General features: G+C 36.1%; 1 protein-coding gene across 2 annotated transcripts in view; it reads right to left on the reverse strand.

Moving 5' to 3' along the window:
• Nucleotides 1–732: 732 nt before the first annotated feature.
• Nucleotides 733–16,500, reverse strand: part of sema3b (sema domain, immunoglobulin domain (Ig), short basic domain, secreted, (semaphorin) 3B) — a 42,282-nt gene continuing 26,514 nt past the window's right edge. The window contains exons 5-18 of one of the 2 annotated variants that reach the window (XM_015399795.1): nt 14,547–14,666; nt 14,343–14,436; nt 12,559–12,678; nt 12,309–12,451; nt 12,096–12,210; nt 9,958–10,027; nt 9,661–9,808; nt 7,649–7,868; nt 7,477–7,568; nt 6,534–6,575; nt 5,997–6,154; nt 5,853–5,908; nt 3,763–3,902; nt 733–2,695 (exon numbers count right to left, since the gene is read on the reverse strand). In XM_015399795.1, the coding sequence (XP_015255281.1) occupies nt 2,186–2,695; nt 3,763–3,902; nt 5,853–5,908; nt 5,997–6,154; nt 6,534–6,575; nt 7,477–7,568; nt 7,649–7,868; nt 9,661–9,808; nt 9,958–10,027; nt 12,096–12,210; nt 12,309–12,451; nt 12,559–12,678; nt 14,343–14,436; nt 14,547–14,666 (2,028 nt within the window). In that variant the 3' untranslated portion in view covers nt 733–2,185. The remainder of the gene's footprint in view (nt 2,696–3,762; nt 3,903–5,852; nt 5,909–5,996; nt 6,155–6,533; nt 6,576–7,476; nt 7,569–7,648; nt 7,869–9,660; nt 9,809–9,957; nt 10,028–12,095; nt 12,211–12,308; nt 12,452–12,558; nt 12,679–14,342; nt 14,437–14,546; nt 14,667–16,500) is intronic. The other variant, XM_015399796.1, reaches the window with a different exon arrangement.

Consider the following 16,500-nt stretch of genomic DNA (forward strand, 5'->3'; position numbering starts at 1 on the left):
GTGTAAAAAAAAAAAAAAATCTCTCATTGAATGCACAATACTAAATCAGTCTTTAATGTAGAAGCTGTTACTAAATGAAGAAAAACCAACTTTCCTTAGTGTTGAAAACTGAAAGGGAACCACAAAAAGTATCAAACGCTAATAAATATATATTTTTAAAAGACTCAACATGCTGAGAGTTGTCTGTTGGGAAATTGCTTCCGATAACTTTTAGTGAAATGCTAATTGTGAGTTTGTTCCTAAGGTGCTTAAAATAGTTTAAAATGTCATCATTCATTCGGGTCCCTCTAAAAGAAAACGTTACAACCCCATTGTACAGTGACCACTCTCTAACACAGTATGATTTAATTAAGCTGCTGTTTGCAGAAGGTTTGAAATAACAATATTTAAATATTGGTTATTATAATTCTTTAGGATTGCTTCCACTATAGGAAGCTTTAAAAATAACTATTGTTTTCTGGGGCCATTATTACTCCCATTTTTACCAGGGTAGAAAGTATCATAGAAATAGACCCTGATGAGGAGGCAGTGATTTTATATTGAGTTTAGTGGAAGGGGAGTACTCAGTTTTTCTAAGTGACTGATATTTTTGAACGTTCACCTTATTAAACATTATAATGTAAATTATTATAACTGTAGACTATTCCTAGTTAAAATGATACATGTCTTATATATCCTGTTAACTTTAACCACAAATGATCGTACTGTACAACCACCAAGTGATTTTGGGGCGGGGGGGTGGAAATCCATTTCAGGTAGTATTTTTCTTTTTTTTTACTATTAATTCTCAGTGGAACAGATAAAGTTAACTATAACTACCATGGATTCCTATCTTCAGGACATGTCTGGTCTCTGATGGGCAGGTCTCTGCTATTTTTCATTAAATATTTGTGGATAAAAAATAAAAATGCCTAGACTCTTGGGTTTGCGAAAAACACCAGGTGGTAATGACAGCTGGCTGTATTTATTTTCTGCATATCATTTTAACATGTAAAACATCTATGCCTTGTGATGTACTTTATATTGCCTGCATAAAGGTTATAAAATGTTGCCCCTGTGACTGACCAACTTGTTAAATTTGTATTGCTAAAAATCGAGCTTTTAATTCTCATTTGGAAACAGGTATCGCCCACAGCCACTGAGAAAAACCTTCACTGATACCCTTTACGTTCAATTGTAGAATTTCGTAAATAAAGCTGAAATGAAGATTGTAGTAAAAATATGTTTTCAAATAATAGGTTCTGGGTAAATTGTTCTTGGTTTTGTAATAAAAACACAACTTTGAACAAAAATAGGCATTGGCAAAAATTCTTGCAGGTCAAAGCTTTACAAATCAGTAATCAACCAGAAAAACCTGAGAAGTGCATCACTTGTTTGAGTCAGTCGAATATGCCGACGCACTTCAATGTGCCAATGAAAGCAGCTCCAAAAAAATAAAAACCAACCAAACCCAACAACACTTTCACAACAAATGATGTGCTCTACAGGTGCTGGCATATCTTTATGGGTCCATTGTGTGATTTACACCAAGGACGAGTAACGATCCTGTATAGGGGGCCACAGATGTTCATCGAATACTCAGGTTGCTACAAGTGTTAATGAAACATGCATGCACATTTAAACACATTTATTGTTTCTCAGTTGAAGACTACACTTTTGCATCGTGTTCCAGTTGTCACCGTTATCCTTCTGTCCACATTTAAGTCACTTAAGGAAATATTATACCTTGAGGAGAGTTTATCCAAACCTTTGGGACTGTTAATGAGTGGTGTTGTCCAGAGAGCAATGATCCACAAACCATTAAAGTGGTTTAGATGGCTTGTAGGAAAAGCTTTAGACTTGTGTCAGTTTATTGCCTCATAACGCTGTGTTTCCATTCGAGTATTTTCTAGTACAATTGACTATCCTAGTGAAGCAGTGTAAAGGGATCGTGCAGAATCAGTATGGGCAGTAAGGCAGCACATGCAGGGAGCTGGTCACGAGGAGGAGGAATCATGGGAATGGTGTACCATATAGTGGTGGCATCCATAGATAAATAAACACAATACAGGAGGTGTTGTGTGTGCGTGTGTGTGCATGTCTTTAGGTGTGTATTTGCATGAGTGAACACCTCCATGAGTATCTGGTGTCTGAGTTACTATTTTTTATTCTCCTCCTTCACGCTTTTATCGGTCTCTTTTCGTCATTAGTCCCCTGCACTACGCGGTGCCCGAGGGCTTCGTTTCCCATCATGGGTCCTGCGGTTTCTCCCCTTTCTTATCTCCTGGAAATGCTTCCACTTCTTACTGGATGGCCGAACAGCAGGACCCGAAGGCAGGATCTCCTTCCTTGGAGAAGGAAAAGTCTTTGCACCCTGGTCAGCACTGGCATGCTTTCGTGCCCAAACTTGCTCACAGATTTGGTCGACAGTGCTGAGGTTAGGGTGGTCCACCAGCTGCATGAAATCCCGGTACCAAAACTTTTGATTGGTCAGTGAGGAACCACCTGCGCTGCGAGGATCTAACCGTACAGGAGCGTCAGAGTGTAGTTTGGAGACAGAAGATGTTGATGGTACTACTTCTAGAGTGATGCCCAGTAATGTCTGTGTGAATCCGTGCTCCATAGCATGGCACTGGTAGACTCCAGCGTCCCTCTTTAGGACCCGGCGAATTAGGAGGCCTCTTTCTGTATGGAGGATGCGCTCATCAAGACGTACCTAAGGGCAACAAGTTTACTTCAGTTCAGCTCTCATTGTTTTAAGGTTTTAGCACATTGCATCTGTACCTTCTGATCTACTTTTTTGGATTTTATGTAACAGACCAACAAAAATTAGCATACATTTCTAAATGGGAGGAAAATGATGAATGGCTGTGAAACATTTAATGACTGAAAAAACCAAAGAGTGTGATGAATTTGTATTAAATCCATTTGTTTTGACATTAGTTGCTGCAATGAAAGCAGAGGTTATACCCTCTATTATTTATGTTACCTTGTGTTATTAAGACTTAGTGTAAAACTTAATCGATATCGATCTTTGGTTTTCAATATCACTACATTCTCTCTCTATAGAAGATGAATTGGATCCTTTATGTTTAACCTTCCAGCTGGACACCACTGAAGGAGCTATTGCTGCAAATGACTGTATACTGTTTTCCACACTCAATACAATCAACCAGTTTTTTTTTTTTTAACGGACTAAAGTAACAAATTAACCTTGCTAATAGCATTTTATTCGAAAAGAGAAATTAAAATGTATGTAACTTATTTTCAATCTTTCGACAAGCATTGATTTAACAGATTATATCTATGGATACAAATTTAATTCATTTAAACTACCAAAAGATAGTATTTGTAGCGATTGGCACCAAGCAAATAGCAAAAATTGAATCTCCACCTTTGTATTTGTGAATAGAGAAATTCTTGTCCATTCATCTTTGGTCAATAGCTTAATGCCAGATTTGTTGAAGTGAGCAGCAAACTTAGATTTTCCCTCAAATTATCAATTGGATTCAGTTCTGGACTTCAAATCATTCTAATACATAAATATGGTTTATTCTCAATCTCTATGTTGTGGCTGGCTTTACATCTAGGCTCTTTTTCTGGAAGTTGAATAGTCAGTTAGTTATAGTTTATAGACACCATGGGAGATGAATCCTACTTACCAGAAAACAAAAGGATAGATCAAAAGTTAATAAATGACATAATTTCGTGATTAGAAAACATTATTATGACTTCAGGCAGCATCAATACTATATTTTATGGTCCTCATCCTTCCCCTCTCACCTCTTCTCGGGGGTTCTGTGGATGTTTCTGGTAGGTCCAGGTGACTTTGGCCTGAAGGGATTTGGGAATGCACTCCAAAAAAGTGCTGCTTCCCTCAACTCCATACAGGGTCTTCTCTGCAACATGGTGCTTGTGGTGGTCTGAAGGGGGCAGCAGAGACACACATATCACAGGTTCACTTAATATGATAAAAGAAAACAATACCTCCTAAGCATGAAAATATCCTTACATTGGCCTATGTGTTGGAAAAGACATTTGAGAAAAAAATAAAACAAAAAAACTTTTACCTGTATGAAAGTTCATGTGAAGAAAAAAGACTATTACTTTTATAAGAGCTTCCTTTCCATTATTTCCTATCAGTGAGAAGAATTGTTTATATATTTCAACAACTAATGTCTTTACAGTACTTGATTACACCAACTGCTCTTAAACTTCAGCTAAAATAACTGGAAAAAGAAAGACAGGCTCAGCAAAGGAGGCTAAAACCCCAGATGCGCTGGTATGCCGCTTAAAGGGGAAACAATTGTGTGCAACCTGCCAAACAGACAGATCTGCACGTTGGGGCCAGTCCAGTCACATCAAGACAATTACACTGACCTTCATTAGTTTAACTTGGTACGTGGCTCTCTTGCCACATGATGTAATCGTATTACCCAGGAGCTCTTTCAGCTGGAGTGATTAGCCTGATTTAATTGTATTGCAGAAACACAGATATAGGCAGAATGCTTGTTTTGTTGTCTAGAAGGACAAATGTCAACAGAGGTCAATTATTTTTTCACTGCCTTTGTCTACGAGGACAGTAAGACATCAAATGCAAAAATGTTTCATGTGTCAAAGCAGGATCAGGAATGGCTTTCCTCCCTAGATGTGGAGCTCTTCAGACTAAAACCTGTTATATTCAATAGTTTGTTCTTTTTCTGACAAAATAATACATTAATAAACAAGGTTTAACAAGGTCTAATGTCAGAAAATCTCATAATATCACAACACAATGATCCTTTTAATTTATTAAAGTGAAGTTTCATTTTACAAATCTCTGCATAGTTACTTCAAGGGAAAGAGAATAGCTCTTTACAGCATAAACTAATAAAACTGCTCTACAGCAGTGTTCTGAATTAACTAAATGAATATGCACACTCATCCTTCTCATCAAAACATGTAAATAAACGCAGCTGCTTTAGTAATCCATAATAAAACGTGATGTAAGCAAAGAGAACAGGAGAGAAGTAAGCAGATGGTGCAAAATAGCATCATTGGCGCATACTAAATGGTAAAAAAATCTCTGTCTTGAAAGGCAAACGTTTATTTTTAAATCTAAATTTTATTATATATGAACTGATGGTTGGTTTCGATTGGAGATGCAAACTGAGCAAATAATGGTTTGGGATAAACTATGTATGTTCTTTGTTTATTTGCTTATTTTTCTATTTTTTTTTTTATTTATTTTTTTTTTGACCTGGCTGGACTCACCTTAATGCAAGTTGTTGTTAAGGGGAAACTTGAACAACCTTGTTTGTCTGATTGGCAAGCAACATTCAGCTATTTAAACTTTAAAGAAGCCCACATCATTGTTAAAATATCTCTGGGATAAATGTTTATGAAGGCATAAGAAAAAAAGATTAGCATAACTGGCTAACCAGAACTGCAAACCACAATAAAGTTGGTATCTGGTTTGGTCATTTTTGGCATCTAAAGGGCTATTTTAATTCTTTTAGCCTGGGATTGCATTTAATAAAATACACTTTCAAACATCAAAAAGTTGGACTCATCTAACTTGAACCAGGTGAGTTTAAACTAAACAATGATTTTAAATTTAAAATCAGTTTTCTTCCTTAAGATGATAATCTTGGAACTTAGAAAAAGCACATCAAAACAAGATGTATGAACTCTTAAAATTCCCTGAACTAAACATTCTACACACAGTTTGTTAAAAAAAACAAAAAAACAACGTTTTTAGTCAAAGCTTTATTCTATTTGGGAAAACAAAAAATATTGCTAAAATCTGAGCCCATCATTCAGTGTATTCTGTTTGGAAGCTCTGTGAATTATTAAACCTTCAGCATTCAGTATTATAAGTGTTGTAACCTTACCTCCTGAGCAAAGGGTGTTAGGGTCTCCATTCCTCACATCCTGTCGACGGAAACGTCTGAAAGGAAAAAACATTCTGGTTGCAGCAATTTATTGACTTTTTTTCATGTTTCTCTCCATACATGTGTCATGAACTTGTCACAGACCTCTTTGTATTTGGCAGATAGCGAGTACAAGAAGTTCCGTCCCAAGCGCAGTACGGGTCTCGGGCCAGGCAGCACTCAGCACAGGCCTTCCCATAAACGCTGCAGCGGTGAAGAGGGACTTGGGCAATTCCTGTGTCCGAGCCGACATACAGCTGTTGCTGTAAAAACAAGCAAAGACAAGTTGGATATTTTTGACAGAAAAGCCTGAAGACGGTTTTGCCTGTCAGGGTTAAAAAGGCTAGACCTGTTGTGGGTCATAAATCAAATGGGTTAGTTGTCTGTAACAGTGATAATTTAAGATGCCTTCAGGTAATTTGAGGTGCACTCTCTATAACTGTTCAGATTTAGTAAGGCCTCAGAGAGCTCTCTTTTTTTCCTGTTTGTTTTTTTCCAACATATAATCCTTGGTTGTCAGCTTATGAGCTTATTTTTCATTATTATTTATCAGTACCGTATATATTATTTTCATATTCACTTTACACATTAAACAGCCATTCAAATGTTTTCATTTTTTTATTATTATCAAACCAAACTTACCCTTTTGGAGGAGATCTGCATGTTGATGACAGATGAGGCATCCTACAGTAAAGGAAGGAAGAATGGACATTTGTACATTTGAAATAGATTTTTAAAAATCCCATTCTGTAGTAGTCTGTTTTATTTCTTTAGGTAAAATAAAAAGAGTAAGGTTCTAAAAATGTCTTGTAGTAGTAAAAATATTAGGTGACTAAACAAGCTGAAAATTCAAACATAAAGTTTTAAACGTCTATACTTAAAATTATATACACCCTGTAATAGCAAAACCATTGAAAGTAACCTTTGTTTTCTCAGTGACGCAGTCAAATGTAAGTTAGTTTTTTATTTAATTTCCATTCATTGGATGTGTAGCATTATAGGTCTAATTTGTTGGGAAAATAACTAGATGTACATAAAACGCTTAACTGCTGGGACAGAGAGTTCCCTTAAAATTTTAACAGCCTCTTTATTGTGGAGTAGATGAGCACTCACAAAGTATACTAATGATATGTAGACAAGTGAGATTTTCTGCTGCTTCCTATCCCTACTGGTTGATTTTAAACTATCACTGCACAGCTTCAAGTATTCTGCATCTAAATCAACCTTTGACCTGACTAATCCTCCACATTTATCAAATAACAATATTAACATTCACCTTATAAACGTGTAAGTGAAAACTGCTGTAGTGTTGTCACTGTGTAATAAATAGTGTAATATCTTGTAGAATAAATCCAGAACAACTTTTAACTTCATTTTGACTTTGGGGTTATTCTTTCTCTATATATAAAAACTATCATGAAATAAAAGTATGACTATAGTTCAAAGTAAGCTAGGGAAAATAAACCCACCATTCAGATGAACTGAATTAAGATGACAGCTTACAGTAGGTTAAGTGAAACCATGAAATATAAATAGATTTCCTCTTTAATGCACAAGATATTAAACATTTCCATTGAATTCTTACTTTGAAGACCTCCAGCTCTTCCAGTAAAAGTTCTTCCATGTTGTTCCAGCTCTCCTTGGGAACACTGATCACCTTTAATACTGTTCCTTTGTCTGAAATACCACATGAAATGATCTTAACATCATTTTCACCTTAGTTAAAAATAAATGTAAAGCAAAGAATAAGCTGTTACCTGTTCCGATGAACATTACATCATACTGTCCATCAGCAGCGTTGACTCTGTCCACCACAATCTGTGTGAAGCTGTAGTCTACATTGGTTCTAACAAAAACAGGTCGTCGACTCATTGGGTACACGGGGTTGTACATCAGAGGGTGGTGACGGGCAAACTGGATCACATCATCCGGGAAACCCTTCGTGGACTCAAAGCTCCCAAATGTCTTACTGGGACACTAATGGAAGGAAAGGAGAGCCTGGATTTCATTCCTATAAAAAAATTTGCAACAACTTGCTTAAAAAAAAAATATGTTCATATAACTTCATCAATTCCATAGAAACCTATTTTTAGTGTAGCTTTATTCAAGTGGGGAAAAAACAAAACTCAAGTTGCACTAAACCACACTCCGGTAGTGCCCCAGTGAGGTCATTATGGTGTGAGGGTTGTCAAGAAACTTGGAAGAGAATTACTCCAGGTCAGAGTCCAGCTACTCTCTTTAATTAAAATTCCAGTCCAGGATTTTTCTCCATACTTAGGGGCACTTTAGCACCTTTGGAAAACTTAGCTTAAAACTAATTAGGTTATTGCTTGTGTGCTTTTATTTGAAGAAACTTGACACATTACGCTGGTACAGCTTAACTACTGCACAAGCCTTGATTAAGGTTCTGCATCTAAAATCCAAAGAAACAAAAGTCATTTCTGCATTGGCCTAGATAAGCTTGTCTTACATTGAACAAGTTTAGATCTTTAGTATATATAAAAAACACTGACTAAAGAGGGCGTTTTGGAAAAAAAAAAAAGCTCAGAATAGCTTTTTCACTCAACAGAAGTACATCTTTGATTTGTTGATCAGTCTATCATGTAAATTCAAAACTTATCAGCATTTTATTCTCTTCTTTCTCTCTAAGAATACGGGAGCAATCAAACTGCAGTTATGAAATAACTGCCATTTCTTCAGGCAACTGGGAGAAAAGATAAGAATCAATTGAGCATCTTTTTTTAATATTATGTAATATCTTGTTTAATTTAATCACAATATCTATGATTGATAAATATATACAATGTGTCAGAGTCTAATATCTGTTAGCTAGTAAGCATGATATTTAAAAGTATAGTGAAGGATGCTCTTTTTCCAGGTGGATCATCAAAATAAGTGGTCCTCCTAATTGTCAATCATTCTGGTGATGTGTTTACGTAAGGCCGTCCTACGTGCTCATCCCCATATTCACTTAACAGTGAGGTGGAAATCTTCTTTTGGATAGTAAGCTTGTATGAGTGATGCAAACAGCAACGTTTAAACAGAGTGTGCACGCGGAGAAATGGGCTTATGCACGCTCTCGCACACGTTTGATAAGCAATCCCTTTCCGGAGCGAGTACAGGGTTGTGGATGTGCTTTTATTTTTTAAAGTGGAGAAGTCTTTTCAAAAATTAGCAAAAATCCTCCACTATACCTTTAAGTAAAGCAGATGTGCGTCAGCCAGAAAACTAGGCTGCAAAAATCTACAGTCGGGGTGAATAATGACAATTCAAAAAAAGCTAAGACAAAAAAAGACTGGATTAGAAACTATATTTTTCTGAAAACTACAGGGGGAATAAAAGGAAGGAAAAAAAATCTAAAGCTCAACTCTAAAAACATTTTAAATGTTTGATCTGTATTAATCCAAAATATAATTTCAGACTTTTGATACATCTTTAAATCAATGTCTAAGTGTTTCTGCACATCCTTACATATTTAGAGTCACATATTTAGAGTCAAAGCTGGAAAAAGAAAATATTGTGTAATTTATCCTTTCCATGTGAGTTTGCTGCAGCAGTTTTTTTTAAGTGCAAAGAAAGGAAAGGTATTCAGAAATGCTTGAACTGCTATAGAACACAGGGATGATAGTATGCTAACCTATAAGAACACAATTTGCAACGTCATAAATGACAAAGAATTGCATTTAACTCATTGGAATTTATTATCTTAATAAACTCTGGATGTTTTTACTGTGTCTCCGTTGTTTTGTCATTGCGGTTATTAACATACCATTCCTGGGCGAGGATAGGGTACTTTTCCCTGGAACGGGACCCATTGGTAGTTAGGCCCCTCTTTGTGTGCAAATGGCCCCAGGAAGGCCCTCCGGATGTCATTCATAGAGTAAAGACACACAGCTGAGCCTTTAAATACACTGCTGCTGGGGGGACAAGAGGAGCAAGGTTAGATACAACAAACACATTCATATCCTACATCCACTTGGTTTCCTTGCCATTCGCTTTCTCTAATGCACATATTCACACACTCTCTTGCGCATAAGCAAACATGCACATGTGACTAAACTCTGACCTGGAAGTAGAGAAGACGGTGTACACCAGAGGGTTCTTTCTGTCCCTTGTCTGCAGCAAGAACACGTCCCCTGAGGACAGACACACACAGACAGTCGGGTCAGGTGGCAGTAGCCCAAAGGTCGAAGGTTGGAAAAAAGATAAACAAAGCCCTATGGACATGTCTAACCACTTTAAAGAGACATTTCGCTGATTAGTGGGGGTCATGACATGAAACAGAATCCAGTGCAGCTTAATGCGGATGTCAGCAAACCCAATTTTACCTTTTAAACAAAAACGTCTTAAAGCATAACTTTTTAGATACCACAAGAAAGTTTACAACCTATTGTGGTCCATTTTTTGGAAGATATCTTTACCAGATAATCAGCACAGTTTTGCAGCAATGACTTTTCCACTTCTTGGCCTCAGGTAGAATCCTAAACTAATCATCAAGATAAGAGACACATCTTTCACATGGAGAAATGTGAATGACAGGTGTAGCCTAAGGTAAGGTTACGGTTTCAACAAAGTCTTCCACTTAGTTAACCTTTCACTTCGTCATGAGATGAACAAAAAGGCAGATCATATTATAGCCCACAGAAAGTTTCAGACTCTTTATCAGCGGCATCTTAAAGCAGCTGGAAAAACCGCATGACGAAAAAGGCCTAAGAAAAATATTACATAATTAAAGTCTTAAAACAGAATAGTGAATTTTGTTGGAAAATATAAAAAACTGTCAATTAAACGAAAATCAATTTTGGTAGCCCACTGCTGGTTAAATTAACAAATTTAAGCAGCTTGGATCCTGGTTCACTCAGATGTTATTATTTGTTATTTTCACAGAAGATAATGTTACACATTATAAACATGTTTTCATGGATTTTATTATGAATCAATATATTGACTCTAATATACCTAAATAAATTATTTGAGTTAAAATTAATTAAAAGTTGCCGGTAAGCACTTAAAAAAACGATTGTAAAATAGTGGTTTGAAAATTTTATAAAGGAAGGTTATTTATAGAAACGATCAATAACTTAACAGTTATGGAAACAGATGTTGTGGACATCCATCTGCTAAATTCAATTTTTACATGTTTTTACTGGGATCTTTAAAATATATGAACATCAGCCTAATTTTAACTCAAATTTCAGATATATCCCAAATGCTTCTTTCAGATCAATGCATTTTGTACGATAACCTGTTTTAGTATCTAAGTCAGAGTACAAATAGTGTTGACCTTATATGCAACACTACAAAAAATAAATAAAGTTCAGGAAATCTGGAATTTAATATTTCATTTGGTAAATCAGGTGGGGGACTTTTATATAATTTAACCTACATACATGCATATCTTTTCGGAATGGAATAAATGACTCAATAAAGTCTAAACCACATTATGTAAAAAACGTATTGCACCTTATTCTAATTATGAAATACTCCGACAAAATTTTAATAAAGAAAATGTTGCTTTGAAAAGTTAAAAGGGCTTAATTTTGAAGATTTTGAAGCCTTTCTAAATTGTTTTGACCTCTTTCTGTTTCAGGAAATATAAAGCAAAATTATTGGAAGATACACATTCAAGCACCATTAGCATTGCTGTAATTTTAATAGGCTCATTTTAAATTGTCTGGATTTTTACTGTAGGCTTTATGATATTATGGATTATAAAGTCTGCAAGCTGAAAGGAAATCTGCAATTAGCATTACCCTTCCTGGTGGATATATCAGATTTTCCTAACGTTGTCTCAGTTTACATCACCAGAAAGTTTTTCTGGGTAGAAATAAAGAGGTAAGGGTTGGAAAAGCATCCAGTTTCCCCTGCCTTATTTTAGCTTTTCACAAAGATATATGAATAAACAGTTCTCTAAATTGTACCACAGATTGAGTCAAAAAAAGTAAACAGAAAATATGTTTCATTCCCTCTCATGTTTTTTTTTTTCTTACATTAATTGCAAATCGAAGGGAAATAAGCTGAGGCAATAAAAACCAGGACCAGCTCCTCATGATTAAATTAACATGCTGCAAGTTTTATTTGAGTTTCCTGGATAACCTGAACCCTACATATTTTGTATGTTATATCATGCATAGCGAGGAAAGATCCAGGATTATTAGTTTCATTTGGATATTTTAGTCCAGACTGTGTGCACGGCAGACTTACGCAGCTCATCGAAGTACGTGTCACTGCCATCAGCTCCTGGTACCGAGCAAATCAGACGGGTCTTCAGGAATGTTGTCCACTTGTTCACCAGACTTCTCTGTCCACCCATGTCATTCTGACAAAATAAAAACCTTAGTCATGATCTGACCTTTACATAAGAGTTTCCAAACCCAATGTCTCATATTGTTTTATAATTATTGAGCTATCTCTTACCCTGCATAACTGTCCGATTCTGGAGTAAGTAGACTTCCCCAAACCCTGAGCTTCTACCGCTGTCTCCCGGAAGAAGAAAAAGATCTTATCATCATCTGGATTTTCACTCTCAGGGACCCAAAAGGAGCCGACAAACTTTGGTTCTGGTTGGAAGATTGAAAGAAAAATAAATACAGTGTCAGTCATCACAGCACGTTATCTCACGGGGGTGCTTGATGCTTATTAGCGAAACAACCAAAAGGACACACACCACTGAGCCAGCGTGAGTCATGTTGTTCGGTGCGAATGGAGGGACGTTTCCCCAGACTCCTGAAGATGGTGAAGTCTCGTCCCATTAAGTCTGTGGCTACACCTGCATATAGCTCATCCCCTGGGAAACAGAAGTAATCATAAGTCTACACAGTGCTTGCAAACATTTTCATACCACTTAAACTTCTTCACAGTTTGCCAAATTGCAACCACTGACCTAAAAAGTTTACAACAAGTAACAAGCAGACAGCTCTCATTGCAGAAGTTGCGAAATGCAGCTCCAAGGACATAAGGTTTTCAAATAAAATTATGTTTCACTTAAATATATTAAAGTATTTCCCCAACAGCTTTGCATATAATGAAACTAAAGGTTTACATATTTTAGACTGAGCCAGATTGAATGGAGAGTGTTTGTAAGCAGGAATTTTTCTTTAGTTGGATGTAACTAGGCCTAAACTGTGACTAAACCATTCTAATACAAATGTGCTTTAATATAAACCATTCTAGTACATTTCTCGAAGTGTTGTATTGCTGCTAAAAGATGAACCTCTAACTACAGCCAAAGTCTTTTAGCTTCTAAATGGTCTTTATTTCAAGTAAAAGGGTTGTTTATCTCAATTCATTTTCATTTAATCTCTGAGGATGAACCCACATGCACAGCATTAGCTGCCATCATGTTGTGTTAGTGTTCCACCTGTTATACATTAAGCTAGACTAAAAGATTAAGCTGCTTCCATGTGATTTTTTGGGTCCTAATTTCACCTAATTGCCACTCTGGGTTTATCTTGCTGCTATCACATTTGTGCATAACCAATATTTTCACCTGTCTACCTGATATTACCGTAGTTTTGTTAGATGGCCATGTTTTGTTTGGTTTGCACTGTACTCTTTCCATTTTCAGATTACCAATTAGCTACCATTATGTAAGATCCACAAAATCTGTCCTAACTCTGCTTTAACTTCTTCTTAACTTTCATCCTCACCTGCCTGGTATGTTACTTTGTGGCCAAAAAGCTTTTTGTTGGCAAAAGTTCAAAACTTTGACCACAAAATGTATGTTAAAAGTTAATTGACTTCTGAAAGCCATTAATTAAACTGTATGTATTAAGAAGTATAAACATTGATAGAGCTAAAAAATAAATAACATCCAAATTTTTTAGATTTGTCTTCAATAAGTCTAAGAAGATTACATTTTTGTCTTGCATTTCATAAACGTATTGTGTTGTTCTTGCACATTCATTATTAAAATTGAAGGCCTACTTTGGGTTTTAGATCAACAAGTATGAGCTCTTAAGATCCTCTAGAAAACAAATTATAGATATGTTGATGACTAATGATATTTAGATCTATATTTATATCATATTTATATGATATGTATATCATAATGTTTAAAGATATGAGATCATAACTTAGAACAAGGAAAATACAAATGCATTGGTTAATAGTAATGTTTGTATTGTTAAGGTAACACTTGTTAACAGAGTTTTCAGAAATGTTAGTAAACTAAAAATGTATGTTTCTGCTTAGTGGTTTTCTTTTTTCAGAAGCGCAAAAGTTTTGGGGATTTTTTTTTGTCAAATACACAAATTTATATTTAAATTAATTGAGGTTTGTGGTCATAGAAAATCTTAAAACAAATGTTAAGGGTTAAATGTATCTCTTAAGGAACTTTAGTTACAGTCATAAACAGTATTAGACAACAATAAAGGAATATTTAGTCACATAACGCACAATAAAAGAGTCAAATGAGTAATCGGTTTAGAATATTTGTATAGCTTCAGTTACCGATCAGCACAGAGGCGGCGGTATGTCGAGGATCATATGGACTCTTTCCTTTACCGTCCTCCACCTTAGAGGGGTCAATCTTAAACACATGGTCCTGATGGGGAAAATAAATTATTTTTTGTTATGGCAGGAAAGCATGCTGACCATCAAATAGTATTTTTGAACTTTAATGAAGTGTATCAGCTTGTTGTGTTTGTTCTTTACCTCCATCCTGTGTCCCACCTCTACAAAAGCACAGGTAGGATGGAAGGCCCCGGTTCCACAGGCATACAGATGCGTACGGTTATAGTGGTGCACAATCTTCACATAGTTGACACAGTCAGACTGAAACAGACATACAGATTGTTCTCATTTTAATCATACAGTAGTTTAAATAGTGATGTTTCCTTATTTGCCAAAATGTTTACTATTAATGCTTCTTCTGATATCATGAACAACATTTATAAAGATTTTTTTTTTTTTCACGGGGAGCTGTACTAGGTTGAAGTTGGACATTCTGTCCTTCGGCTTATTGATGCACATTCCTTGCATAGCTCCTCATGCTCTGTGCCTGTGACAACACGGCCAAGCTCTTAGATCAAACTCCAGCACACTGTTGTGACGCTCTTTGTGTCCTGGCTCAACACACACAAATGCCTGCAGTATGTTTTTTTTAGGAGTGTCCCCAGCTAACCACCAAAATGAACTAAACCAAAAATCCTTTGCTTAACAGATGAAGACTTTGGTTGATAAATAATATCAGTTCAAATTAAAAGGCAACAACCTGGATTTCATAACGTTTAATGACACCTGGTACTTTGAAAACCACTCCATGTCATCTTTGGGGTCCCTCCTGCTACACATATACAGCTTTCAGCATTTTGACCTCTGTCTGATCCTTCCTTTTTCCTATCCGATAGCGTAGTATTGACCCCGACACACATTGGTCCATCTCAGACTCGCGTTACAGTGAGCTTGTTCTCAGGGGACCACTAATAAATGACTTAGTGTACTCTAAGAGAATATGAGCTACATTAGCAATGCAGCCTAAGAACAGGGCGCTCTGAGGAGAACGACACATTAAATAACGAGAGTGCGAACATAATAATGAGCATTATGATTATCATTAATAGGATTTTCTCTATTTGTATTTTACATCCTTTTGATTTGACTGTCAAAATTAGCATTAGCAATCTGCCTTGGCAGCAATAATAGAAAGTTTCCCTTGGTCGATGCAATGACGCACAAACTGCAGAGACAGCAAACTATGCAGGTCATCAGCGCTTTTTCCACTAGTATGGAGAACAGGATTAGAAGGATGGAGCTGTGGGAGAATAAGTTCTACCAGTTGCTTCGCTGAGTTTCCTGGAAATGAAATTCTTTATCTTTTTTTATTACCTGTTATTAAAGTCACTAAGTGTTTATAGTGATGGCTTCACCAACAACACAGGTTTCACTTTAAATGTGGTATTTCATATTCTGCACAATAATCTAGACTGAGAATCAGCCTTACAAGTTAAATATACATTAACTAGATTTTTGTAAAGTGCACCCAGTGATGTAACTCTTGGTGTCTAAAAAGTGCCATGCTGACACTAACATTTATATAATTTAAACCTTTATCATAGTTTGTCCAACAACAACAGGAAAATAAATTCAATTTTATAGGACACTATAGGATGGACCGACACAAAGCAAACATACTTGGAAAGTGAATTGGAAATTATTTGCTGTTCTATTTATTTTTACTAAAATAATTTGAATTTATATGCATTCATCTTTTTTTCTGATTTTCCTTAAGAGTGTCTGAGTTCACCCGCGTGATATGTAACATCAGCAAAACTTCAGCTGTTCTGGAAAGGACTCAAAGGTTGAATTTAAAGTATCAGAGAACAAAACCCATCAAAAAACCAAGAAAACACCATAAAGTTTATCTTGTTTCCTGGGGGAGTGGTGATCTAGTGGTCCCACAGGGTTAGTGTTAGTCCCACTCACTCCCACAGACTGCAGCTCTGGGTCCTTGAGTAAGACCCTTAACCTCAGACTGCTCCCCGGGCGCCGCACAATGGCAACAAACTGCTCCCCAAGGGGATGGGTTAAATGCAGAGGGTTAATTTCGAAGCTCTGTACTTGTGACAGTGTAATGACAATAAAAAGTTAGAAAATTAATAAATAAAAA

The sequence above is a fragment of the Cyprinodon variegatus genome, unplaced genomic scaffold (genome assembly GCF_000732505.1).
Source record: "Cyprinodon variegatus isolate N-32 unplaced genomic scaffold, C_variegatus-1.0 Scaffold1047, whole genome shotgun sequence".
NCBI classification, from domain to species: domain Eukaryota; kingdom Metazoa; phylum Chordata; class Actinopteri; order Cyprinodontiformes; family Cyprinodontidae; genus Cyprinodon; species Cyprinodon variegatus.